The sequence below is a fragment of the Pezoporus occidentalis genome, unplaced genomic scaffold (genome assembly GCF_034315485.1).
Source record: "Pezoporus occidentalis ecotype Australia unplaced genomic scaffold, CSIRO_AGI_Poc_V1 ctg42, whole genome shotgun sequence".
NCBI classification, from domain to species: domain Eukaryota; kingdom Metazoa; phylum Chordata; class Aves; order Psittaciformes; family Psittacidae; genus Pezoporus; species Pezoporus occidentalis.
Window position 1 is genome coordinate 4,805,938 of NW_026915747.1, and position 12,298 is coordinate 4,818,235.

Genomic DNA, 12,298 nt, shown 5'->3' on the forward strand with positions numbered 1-12,298 from the left:
TCTATGGATCTGAGCTGTAAATGCAGAGCATCCAGGTTGCCTGGGGAAAGGCTTCAGGGTAGCTGAGGGTGATGAACATGAAGGAAGAAGACGTGAATGGACCATCCATCTCAAGCAAAAATGCCTGCCTTAGGGTCATGGCTGGATGTGCAATATCCCTCTGTGAAGGGCACATCAATCCTGTGGCAGTTAAACAGCCAGGCTCTGGACAGGAGGTAGATTTGAGTCCTTTGCTATGATCACTGTATTTTGTTCAGAGTTTTCCCACTGGTGAGCTTCAGCCCTTCTCCTCCCCTTCTCCCTTCCCCTCTTCATCATTACATTGCCTCTGAGCAGAGCATGCCCTGTCTCCTGGCATGTTGAAGAGCATGACTGCAGGAGAAATAAAGAGGGGGAGAAAGCTGGAGAAGGAGAAGCATAAAAACAAGACACAAAAACGTGGGGAGAAGAAGGAGGCGAAGATGATGAAGGAACAGGGGAAGCAACACAAGTGGGAGGGAGAGTCATACTTGCAAAGAGGGGAAACACATGACAAAAAGCACACCAAGAAATGGTAATTTGAAGAGTGCAGAGAAGAAGTATGTACCAGACAGCGCTGGGAGATGGTGGCAGCTTTGTTAAGTGTAGGGAGCGATGCAGCCCGTTGCTAAGGTTACCGCTTCCAAGGACAAGTTGAAATAACTCTTTACCTTTGTTCTGTGCAGGGTTGTCAATGTTGAAATTCCCGTTCCACACGACTGTCAGCTCCACCGGCAGGCTGTTAATCTCCATCCCTTCGTAGGAATACTAAAAGTGGAAGAGGAAAAACAAGAGAAACCCCAAACCGGGCTTAGATGGTGCCCTCAGGTGGGGAGGAGAAGGGATCAGGCAGGTTGTGAACAGGAGAAATGGAGCTGTCAGCTACCTCCCTAATCACCATTACCAGGATGCTCTCAAAGTTGTGGTGCTCAATAGAGCACGCTCTGCCCCTCTGAACACCCTACTTACCCATTAGGTGAATGTTCCATTAACAAAATAGAACCAACCAGGTTGGAAAAGATCTTTAAGATCATTGAGTCCAGCTGTTCCCCAGCACTGCCAAGGCCACCACTGCCCCATGGCACTGAGGCCTCATCTCCACGCTGTGTGAACACTTGCAGGGACGGTGACTGCAGCCCTGCCCTGGGCAGCCTGTTCCAATGCCTGAGCACCCTCTGGGGCAGGAATTGTTCCTCAGCTCCATCTAAACCTGCCCTGGGGCAGCTTGAGGCCGTTTCCTCTTGTCCCATCCCTTGTTCCTTGGGAGCAGAGCCCAGCCCCTCCTGGCTCCATCCTCCTCTCAGGCACTTGGAGGGAGCCATCAGGTCCCCCCTGAGCCTTCTCTTCTCCACACTGAACCCCCCAGGTCCCTCAGCCATTCCCCATCACACTTGTGCTCCAGACCCTGCACCAGCTCCATTGCCCTTCTCTGGACTAGGGACCTGCTGCCACCTGCCCTGATGTCCAGTGCCATCACAGCACTAGTTGATCTGTGCATATGATGGGATTTATCTTAGAAATCTAACTTCTAGGTATTGAGCACAGCTCTGAAGGATATTTTGCCAACTCTTGGGTGCATCACTAAGGTGCTCATTATGCACTGAGGGTCTACCATCCACATATATCTCTGCTGTGTACTCCATGGACGGTGAGCATGTATGTAAGGTTATCTACCCTAGTGATCATATAATCCCAGACTGGTTTGGGTTGGAAGGCACCTTAAAGCTCATTCAGCTCCAAACCCCTGAGACGGGCAGGGACACTTTCCACTAGAGCAGGTTGCTCCAAGCCAAGTCCATCCTTGCCTTGAACACTGCCAGGGATGGTGATGCATTGAACAACTCCTGGAAGCTGAGTGAGGTCTCAGAAAGCATATCATGGAAATACCTTTAAAAGGGGAAAAGAGGAGGTTCTGTGTAATTATAAACCTGTCAGCCTAACTTTGCTCCCTAGAAAAAAGTACATCAAATTATTAAACAATCAATTTATAAGCACCTGCGAGATGATAAGGTGATAAAAATCAGCCAGCATAGATTTATCAAGAACAAATTGTGTCAACCCAATCTAATTTCCTTTTTTGACAGGCTTAATGGCTCTGTGGATAAAAGGGAAGTAGCAGATGGGCTTTATCTTAATTTCAGTAGAGTATTTGCTACTGTCCTACAAGAGAGCCCCATAAACAAACTAGGGAAAGATGATCTAAAGGAAACCACCATAAGGTATATGCCAAAGATGCCAAAAATAAAGAAGTCAGATAACTCAATGTCAGCATGGGAGGGTGTTTTAAATGGAATACTATCCTGGGTCTGACATTATTCAGTATTTTCACTACTGACTTGGATGATAGAGCACAGATTCCACAAATGACACTGTTCCAGAAGAGGGTGCAAGAACACCCAAAAGCTGGGTTAAGAATTCAAAACAAACTTGACAAATGATAGAACCAGGCCAAAATCAACAAAGTGAAATTCAATACAAGCCAGTCCCAACTGTTCTTCAGTAGGAGAAATCAATGCTAACAAGTAAGAAATTGGAGTGATTGGCCAGTGCTGCGGGAATGGGTCTGGAGACTACTGAAGATCACAAACAGATTGTGAATCAACAATGCCGTATTGCTGCCAAAAATAACCAAGCAAATCTCATTTGGGGATGTATGAGAGCTCGTTCCACACATAAAGCCCCAGGGGGTAGTTATTTTTCCCTTCTCAGAACCAGAAAGACGTCAGCTGGAATAGGAGGTATCCAGTTTCCAGGAAATACATATTAAGAAAGTCATAGAAATCTTCAGAGAGAGTTAAACAGACTTAAACAAACACTTGTCAGGCACAGTCTAGTACACAGACCTGGCCTTAACAAAGGAAATGGAAGTTGATCTCTGGAGGCTTTCTCCACTCAGACAGCTCCCTCACACACATGGTGCTTAGTCTATTTTATAGGCTAGAATTTGAGTTGCCATCAGCCAGTTCACACAGGGTTCACCCATTTGCCCGTCACATCCTACTGCCCACCTCCATTAACAGCTTCCATCCAACACTTCACCAACAGGCAAAAAGCCTCACAATGAGAAAGGAGGTCATAGAATCACAGAATCAGCCAGGTTGGAAAAGCCCTTTAAGCTCATCCAGTCCAACTGTTCCCCAGCACTGCCAAGGCCACCACTGCCCCATGGCACTGAGGCCTCGTCTCCATGCTGTGTGAACACTTGCAGGGACGGTGACTGCAGCCCTGCCCTGAGCAGCCTGTTCCAATGCCTGAGCACCCTCTGGGGAAGGAATTGTTCCTCAGCTCCATCTAAACCTGCCCTGGTGTGGCTTGAGATGGTTGCTTAAGAATGGTCACAACGCAGGAAGGCAAGAGACATTTCAGGTCTCCTACTATTACTGGCCACATAAGGATCTACCCTCCTGAGATCAGGCATCTTCCCCTGCACTGGGATCTATAGCAGGACAAAATCCTACTTTTAAAGAAAGAAACGTTTCTCCCACTACAAGGTTACACATAATTCAGTGAGTTGTCTGATTTGGTTGGTTATATCTTAGACCGCTAAAGAGCTCCCCATCACTTAAATCTCAGCGTGGTTTCCCAGAGAGATGTCAAAGCACTGAGCCTTTAGAAGCAGGTTTTTCTGTATCCATTAATTGCCATATAACTGGGGAGTAAATCGTAGATGGTGATTTCTGCCCATTAGAGCGGAGTGAGCGTTAGTTACATGGTAATTTCTCTTTGGACAAACTAAACACAATTAACCACTAATCTGCAAAACCCTGTGATTACAATCTGGTTGTAGGGTATTTATGGGTATGAGCCTGGTGGTTACCATGGAAGTAAAGAGCAGCTGCAGGTTAGCAGAGCCCTTTGCAATAGAGCTGCACCCGCCAGTCTCATTCAGAATTAGCATTTCTATGACACTTCTTGGTGTCACTGCCAGCAAGATGTAAGATGATGCAGAGCCGCTTGGACTCACAACACTGGCTTTTCACAGCTTTATGGAGCTGGAAGCAAGGGTGAGGAGACAGGAGTAGGAAGGAGAGAGCCTCAAAAGTAGAGAACAATTTATCTTCTGCCACTCAGGAGCTTTGCAAACTCCTGCTTTGCACAGCACTTTGTAAATGCTGACTGGGAATGGGAAAGAGAATATGTACAGAACCACTGGTCACCCTTCAGTAGGAAGTTGAGCCTGTAGGTGCCTGAAAAACTGCTGCTTTCTGCCTCAGCAGAACCTCATCTGAGTGTATTGGGATTTAGCTGTTAGCAGAGCCTAGACAAGGCTGCCAAGGGACAGGCAGCTGGAGTCCCCCAGAGCCTTTCATCCCGCTGTGGATCCAAGAGCCAGCAGCATGAGCCCAGCTGGGATTTCAGATCCTATCTGCCTGTGACACCAGGGGCAGACACATATTAGACTTGTTAACTCAGCAGACTTGATCCAGAACTGGAAAGAGATGAGAGGAATAAACAAGGGGATCCCAATGGATGAGCATCAAGGATGAAGCCAGCTGAGGGCTGAAATGAGGATGCTCACGCTGCCATGGCCAGCGTCAGACATCTCATGGGCTGCACGGCAGTGAAATGGAGCAATTTGCAAAGCAACAGCGAGTAAATGCTCCGTCCTCTTCAGACCACAGGAGCTGCTAACTCATTGTGACCCCTGTTCAAAGCCCACTGAACTCACTAGGAGGCTTTGAAAAGGATTCACTCAGCTGTAACAATAAGGAGGAAACACGTTTCAGGGAAGAAAAAAGGGATGGTGTATCGATCTCCAGGACAGCAGAGTTTCTGGGATACTCCTACTAAGAGCATTCACACCATTAGGGCTTGTGTGTCTACATTGCCTTGAACAACTTCCTCCAGCACAGGCAAAACTGCTCAAAAGATGTAATTCTGACCTCAAAGTCCGCCAAATCTGGATTCCTGTTATGCAAATCAAGTCAAAGCAGAAAATTACAGGTAATTTGGAGGCCCAAACTGAGAAAGAAAGGTTGCCTTCCCAGAAAGGCAGGCTGGCTCTTACCAGGAAATGCCAAAAAAAAGCTGCTAGAAGGAGCTGTTGCAATTCACAGGAACAATGTTTTGAACTCCTAAATCCCAGTTCTTTGTCTCCTGCAACACAGGCTGAACCCATCACCTCGCTTGGCCATTGTGCCATGTTGGTAGTGGTTTAACACGTTGTCCACAAGCCACTCTAATCCCATCAACTGTTTGTCTCATGGAAGTTCATTATCCTAGGACCGAGATCACAAGATCAAGGCTCAGTTCTACAACAGCTTTATTAACATTAGCTGCTTTCATGAAACAACACCTCTCATTTCAGCCATTCCTGGTTCTTTTGGGGCACCCAGTTACTACAGGCATCCTGCCTTAATGGAACTCAGCTTTACAGACCTCAGAGCTATGCAGTTTGTGCAAATCCATAGCCATCCCATGCACACCTCTCACTGCATCCTGCTGGGATGCTGTATCACGGGGTAAAACCCTTTGGTAGTTTGGATTGGACAGACTTGGGACAATAAACATAAAGCAGTTACATGATGCTTCCCTTTTGTACCTCAAGCATTTTAGCAGTATTTTAGTGTTAGCCTATTTTCCTGACACCACTTCAGTGATTAGAGCTTGGGCTTGGTGATTCTTGTACCTCTACACCAGCTTCTTGTGTGGTCCTGTGCTAATCTTTTAATCCCTCTTTGCATCAATTTTCCAGCCATAAACTATAGGCGGAAAACTTCTTGCCCACAGTTGTTCCATCTCTTTAGAGTCTTTGCTTCCTGGAGCTGGGAGAGAATTCTGGGTATCACCCAGGACAATACAGCCTACATCATGCTTGGGATTTCTCTGTGATATTTGAATGTAGCTAAATTAATAATAATAATGATAATAATAATAATAACATGGTAGTAGTAATAATAATAATACTAATAATAATCATCATGCTGCATCACAATAGCTGAGAAGTAGATGTACAACTCAGCCCTGTGCTTGTCTCTCTTTGGCCACCCATAAGTGTGTTTTCCCAGGATCTCTGTGAATAGCTCCTCATTTTTTCCCAGCTCTGTGTTCAGCTCTTAGCTCTGTTTTTTAGCATTCCCCCCACTGTGTGAGCCACACCACAGAGTCAAATGCCACTGAGATCTTTAGCTCAAGTGCGATGATGTGACAGATATAACATATTTGCTTTTCCCACCCTGAAGTTACACAGCACTTTGAGCTGTAACATCTCGGGTCTCACGACACACAGACCTGTGAATGCAATGAGAAGACCAGAGGCAAATTATCAACAGGGATTTTGCTGCTAGAAATCTTGTGCTGCTTGTGTGTACCAAGGCCAGGCAATGGGCAGGCTTATACCAAACAAGAACGTGGGCTTAGCCATTGAAACAGGTAATAGCAATGATCATGGCATGGTCAGGTGGGTCATCTGTCCCTGTCCATGGCAGTGGGGTTAGAACTTGATGTTCTTAATGTCTTTTCCAACCTGTCCTGGGTTCAGCAGTAGCAGTCATTTTTCTCCTTCTTAGTAGCTGGTGCAGTGCTGTGGTTTTGACTTTCAGCCTGGGAACAGTGCTGATAACACCGATGTTTTTAGTTACTGCTTAGCAATGTTTAGTCTGAGCAAGGACTTTGTGAGTCTCATGCTGTGCCAGGGAGGAGGGGAAGCCGGGAGGAAGCAGAGACAGGACACCTGACCCAAACTAGCCCACTCTATAAACTGGGGGCAGTTACCCAGAAGGGTTAGATCACTGCTCGGTCGGGCTGGGTATCGGTCGGTGGGTGGTGAGCGGTTGTATTCTCTTCCCTTGTTATTTCCCTTATCATTATTATCATTGGTGGCAGCAGCAGTGGTTTGTGTTATACCTTAGTTACTGGCCTGCTCTTATCTCAACCCATGGGAGTTACATTCTTTTGATTCTCCTCCCCATCCCTCTGGGAGCTGGGGGAAGAAGGTGGAAGAGTGAGAGAACGGCTGCATGGTTTCTGAGTGACAGGCTGGGCTTAAACCATGATACAACCCTAACTATTCTATGATTCTGTGATTCTAATACTCACCCGTCTCCCTCTTCTTCATGCCAAAGGCAGCTATTATGGGGCTGATTGCACGTGCTGGGGCTCCCAGTGTTTCCCACTGGGGAGAACGCTTTCCACCCTAATAGATCTAGCAATTTCAGCCCCTCCTGCTGATGTTTTTACTTACTGATTTATATGCCGTCTTAGCTCCCCTGCTTTTCATTTCCTCCCATCACTCTGTGTCCAGGCTGTCGGCAGAGCTATCATAAGTGCAATAAGGACTGGCAGGTAGTGTCTCTCTGAGTGATAATTGCATGCCTTGGGGGGTGTGATAGAGGACAAAGCCCAGAGACTCTCAAACCACTTGACAGGAACAATAATTGTCCCGAAGCATGCTGCCCTGCAGTGACTTATTGCTGTTATCAGAGGAAATATCTCCAGGAAAGACAGGGGTGAGATTGAGCTGGCTGCTGAGCACCTAGTGCTGGCTAGGACATCACTGACACACCATCAGATAGGCTGGTCCCACCTGGGTGTCCTTATAACATCCTTTAACTCAAGTTGGAGCCACTTAGAAAAACATCTGCTTAAGATGGTTCTGATCCCTGGTGTAAATCTGAGGCTTTTCCCTGATTCTATCTGGTGTGAAAGCAGGGAAACCCCTGCATTTCGCAGAAGTTGAGCTGAATTTGAGCACGTCAGTGCCTAGCGTACAATGGGAGGGGACAGATCTTGAGGCTTCTGAAGGAAAACAAGCCAAGAATGATTGCTTAGTCTAGCATGCACCACCAACAGAAAGATCTGCTGGCAGGATAGCATCCCTTCAGAGACACACCATCACAACACATCCTCCCACCCTCCTCTGGACCTTCTCCAAGCCTGCAATGCAGGTGCTACATTCAGTGCCTCATCCAGCAACTCTGCTGAGTAAAAAGCTCTGTCAAAGGGAGCTGATTCAATTTACAAACAAGCTCATAGATCTGTTTCTATAGGCAGGTGACCCTTGGAGCAGAGGCTCATTGTATTGCAGTGGCTCCAGACTGAATGCTAATTCTGGCAGGGAAGGAAATAATCATGATGGAGACATATCTGCAGCACTCCTTCCCTATTGTCTGTGTCCTCTGCCACTGCTCAGAGCCAAGGCTTCTCTGTTCCCTCTCTGTATGTGTGTGAATGTGTCATTCTTTTGTCTGTTTCTCCCTTTCACATCTCCTTCTCCCACTGTCTGCAAATTCAGAGCAACAATGAAATAACATTTCTCAGGGAAGAAAGCAAAAAAGAACTCAAATCAGAGAGTCCAAGTGCCTTCGAAAGGAAAGGGAAGGAAGGAGAAGGGAAAAGAATAGATGGTGGAGAAAGGGAGAGGAGGAAGAATACTGAAATAGTTTATTTGGTCCAAAATAAGCATCTCTCCTTGTAGAAAAGAGAGGTCCACCCAAGCCACCACCAAATATGGGACTGGCGTTCTACAGTCACCATGCAGCAGCAAGGTCATGGAGTGCTTTGCCATTAGCCTGACACTCAGCCCTGCTACACTGTGTAGCTCAGGAGTATCTTTGCGTGTCCTGGCTTGTGAAAACTAGCATTAAAATCAATCTAGTGCTTCTGGAGCACTCAGACACCCCATGAGCAAACGCATGGGGGGATTTATGGAAGCGCACGTCTCTGCTCCTAGGGACTAGCAACCTCTTGGAGCATGGGGGTAGTATGGGAATAGTAACTATTACCTCTCAAAACCAGCCTCTTTTATGGGATATCACAAACTCAGATGCTGAGTTCAGGACTGCTGATGCTGCCCATCCCTTGCTCAGCCCCACTATGTTTAAAATCACCCTGAGGTAGTTTATGATGATGTCTATTTATGTGTGCCAGAGAATTTGCGTCTCTAAAGGGTAGCTGCTCTCTTCCTTGCTAAGACTTTTTGGACAGACATGTAGTCGCTATGCAGATCCATATAACACCCCTTTAGCCACAACCTTCTGCTGCTGTAAAAGTAAATCCTAATTTGTTTTAAAGTGTAATGCCTTCTTAACTTCTCCAGCCATCCATTCTTACGAAACGCCAAACCCGGATGCTCACAGGCCGCTAACCAGTAATGAAAATCAGGGGGACAAAGAAATAAATGCAGCAATGTGGTTAGGAAGCTGCTTGTTTGCAACAGATCATAAAGTGTGTGAAGTGCCTGTAATCTTCAGCATGCTGCTTAATGCAGCAGGATATGTTGTGACGGATTTTAACAGGCACTGCCCGGCATGGAGTGGCAGAGCTGCAGTGAAGTGGCTAAAGCCTGTAATTAGCTCTTTGACTAATAAATCATCTCGTAGTAGCAGCAATAGAATGACTCAAATGTACATCTTGGAGACATGAATCTCCTGAAGAGACCACTCTTGCAGATATGCACAGCTGCTGGCAGGTAGAGCACCTCCCATGAGACAGGCTGAGAACACTGCGGCTGTTCAGCCTGGAGAAGAGAAGCTGCGTGGAGACCTCAGAGCAGCTTCCAGTGTCTGAAGGGGGGTACAAGGATGCTGGAGAGGGACTCTTCATTAGGGACTGTAGTGGTAGGACAAGGGGTGATGGGTTCAGACTGAAACAGGGGACGTTCAGGTTGGAGATAAAGAAATTCTTCCCTGTGAGGGTGCTGAGGCACTGGCACAGGGTGCCCAGAGAAGCTGTGGCTGCCCCATCCCTGGCAGTGTTCAAGGCCAGGTTGGACACAGGGGCTTGGAGCAAGCTGCTCTAGTGGAAGGTGTCCCTGCCCATGGCAGGGGTTGGAGCTGGATGATTTTAAGTTCCCTTCCAACCCAAACCATTCTGTGATTCTATGATTCTATGCCAGCGTTTGTCCCCAACAACTTTGGTGCAGTGACACCACCTTTGTGACTCCTGGGTTGGGGGGGTTACTGGTCCTTCACTGCTGATGGGGAAGCAGAGGTGGGCAGAGGCAAAGAGACTAACAAAAGGTCATGTGGTGAATGAGCAACAGGAAGAAAGTTTGACTCAAGTCTTCAGCTTTTCACCCTTCTTTTGACCCATTACATGGTGGTCACCGTCAGACTCTTTATATGGGGTTTTATATGTCCCATCACCAAAACCCCACAGAATAACTCAACTCTCAGCCTTGAGATGAAGACCTGTCCCTCCAGAAACCCTTCTGAATGCATACAAGGATGTGGCACTGTGAAGATAGGGGCAGATTAAACTGATAATAATCACAGAATCATAGACCCATAATGTCTAAGGGTCATGGCTACTCACAGAATCACAGAACTGTCAGGATTGGAAGGGACCTTCTGGAGACCATCCAGTCCAACCCCTTGCCAAGGGAGGGCCACACAGAGCTGATCACCCAGGGACATGTCCATGGTGGGTTTGGAATGTCTCCAGAGAGGGAGAGTCCACAACCCTCGTGAGCAGCCTGTTCCAGGACTCTGTCACCATCAACATAAAGTTCTTCCTCATGTTGAGGTGAAAATTCTTGTGTTTGAGTTTCTGGCCATTGCTCCTTGTCCTGTCACTGGGCACCACTGTGAAGAGTCTGGCACCATCCCCCTGGCACTCACCTTTGAGCTATTGATCTGCATTGATGAGATCCCCTCTCAGTCTGCTCTTCTCCAGATTAACCAGGCCCAGCTCCCTCAATCTCTCCTCATAAGAGAGATGCTCCAGACCCCTGAGCATACTTCTTGTACTGCCAAATATTGGGATCCAAGGGCAGAAGCAACTACTGGTCCTCCCTGGCCCCTGTATCCCTCCCTAGCACGTAGGGCTTGCTCACCGAGGTGTTCTGGCACTGCACGCTGGAGCTGTTGAACCTCAAGGCAGGCACCCTCTGCTCATTGCCCTGGATGTTCAAGATGCACTCGTAGCCCCTCTGTCCCGACTGTGGTTGAGGCAGGTTCTTGGCTTTCAATGTGATCGGCTTGATCACCTCCACCGGCACCAGGATCTTCCCTGCCTGCAGCAGCTGGGGACAGTCCTAGGGAGAGAGAAGACAAAGCACCAAGTCAGCACATGGATTTCCCAGCCCCAGGTGGGGTCCTCTGATGCTTCTCCACCTTCTCCCTTCACACTTTGCTTCAGCCCATTACAAAGCCTTTGCACCTCCCTGGGCCTCAGCCTATTACAAGGTATTCCAGGAGCATGACAGGAAGGCTGAGATAAACAGGTAGGAAGGATTTCTTTTACAGACCATCCTTTCCTATCTCCCTTGTTCACCCTACAGACTTGCAACCTTCCGGATCCAAGGAAGCTACCTCTGGTGCTTTTTAATACCTGTTCCATTAATCAGGTAGCTGGAAAGCAATCGTGTTCCCTCCAGGAACTTAGCCCAGTTGCAACACCATGACATGAGAAGTGAATAAAGCACAAATCTGAGCATAATTCCTTGCTTGGAGGCACAGCTCCAGCCAGCTCCAGCAAGGCAGAGGCTAGGCTGTTAAAAAGAGAGTTTGTTTTGGCTTAGAAGGGGACAGAGCATTTATTATAGATGGATCCAGCTCCCAGGAAACAACTGTTACACAGCGCGTGGAGATCCCATGGAAAGGTTTGTCACCAGCTCACTAAAGGAGCAATGCTGAGTGTGTGCTGCTAATCCAGTGCCTCACAGGGTGAGGTTTTGGGTACCTGAAGTTGCAATGCAGAAGGCTGTATTCAAAGTCTCATTAATAAGCATAGAGTAGCAGCGCACTGCTTCTTCGTGGCACAATCAGACAACCACGAGCTGCCAATCCATGTATTCCAGTAGGCTATCAACTCCTCAGGAAATGACCGCAGCATTTGCCTGGCTAATCCAAGGCAGTTTGATATTAAAACCCCACTGCAACAGGCTACAAAACATAAGCATGCCAAACGCACAGACCACGCTGTCTTGCTCACTTTTGAGTGGCTGGATGTCCCCCCTTTAAGTCTTTTCCTAGATGCCAAAAGGAAGCCTGTCCCCTCTTTTTACTTCCCTGCACTGTATTGGACATGCTGTTTGTTATCTGTAGAGCACCACGGTATCATGATGGTGCAGCCACCCTGTCCAGAGAACAGCACCACTTCAGACTGAACTGCCCAGTGTTAAAGTCAGATCCAGCCAGTGCATGCAGAGACAGGAAACTTCCATAAATAGATGCAAGTTTAATCTGCAGGTGTGGGTAAGGGACAGCAAGAGAAGAATCACTGATCCAGGGCTGGAAAGGAGGGAAAGGGACTGAAAGGTTCAAAAGTGGAATTTATGGCTTATGAGAGCCTGGGAACTGGTTAGAGCAGATGGTGGAAGCATCTTACTGAAGCAAAT

General features: G+C 47.5%; 1 protein-coding gene across 3 annotated transcripts in view; it reads right to left on the bottom strand.

Annotated features, from left to right (window-relative positions):
* Positions 1 to 12,298, bottom strand: part of PLXNA4 (plexin A4) — a 467,834-nt gene that overhangs the window by 84,953 nt on the left and 370,583 nt on the right. For all 3 annotated transcript variants that reach the window (XM_062634250.1, XM_062634251.1, XM_062634252.1), the window contains exons 10-11: positions 10,793 to 10,993; positions 690 to 786 (exon numbers count right to left, since the gene is read on the bottom strand). In XM_062634250.1, the coding sequence (XP_062490234.1) occupies positions 690 to 786; positions 10,793 to 10,993 (298 nt within the window). The remainder of the gene's footprint in view (positions 1 to 689; positions 787 to 10,792; positions 10,994 to 12,298) is intronic.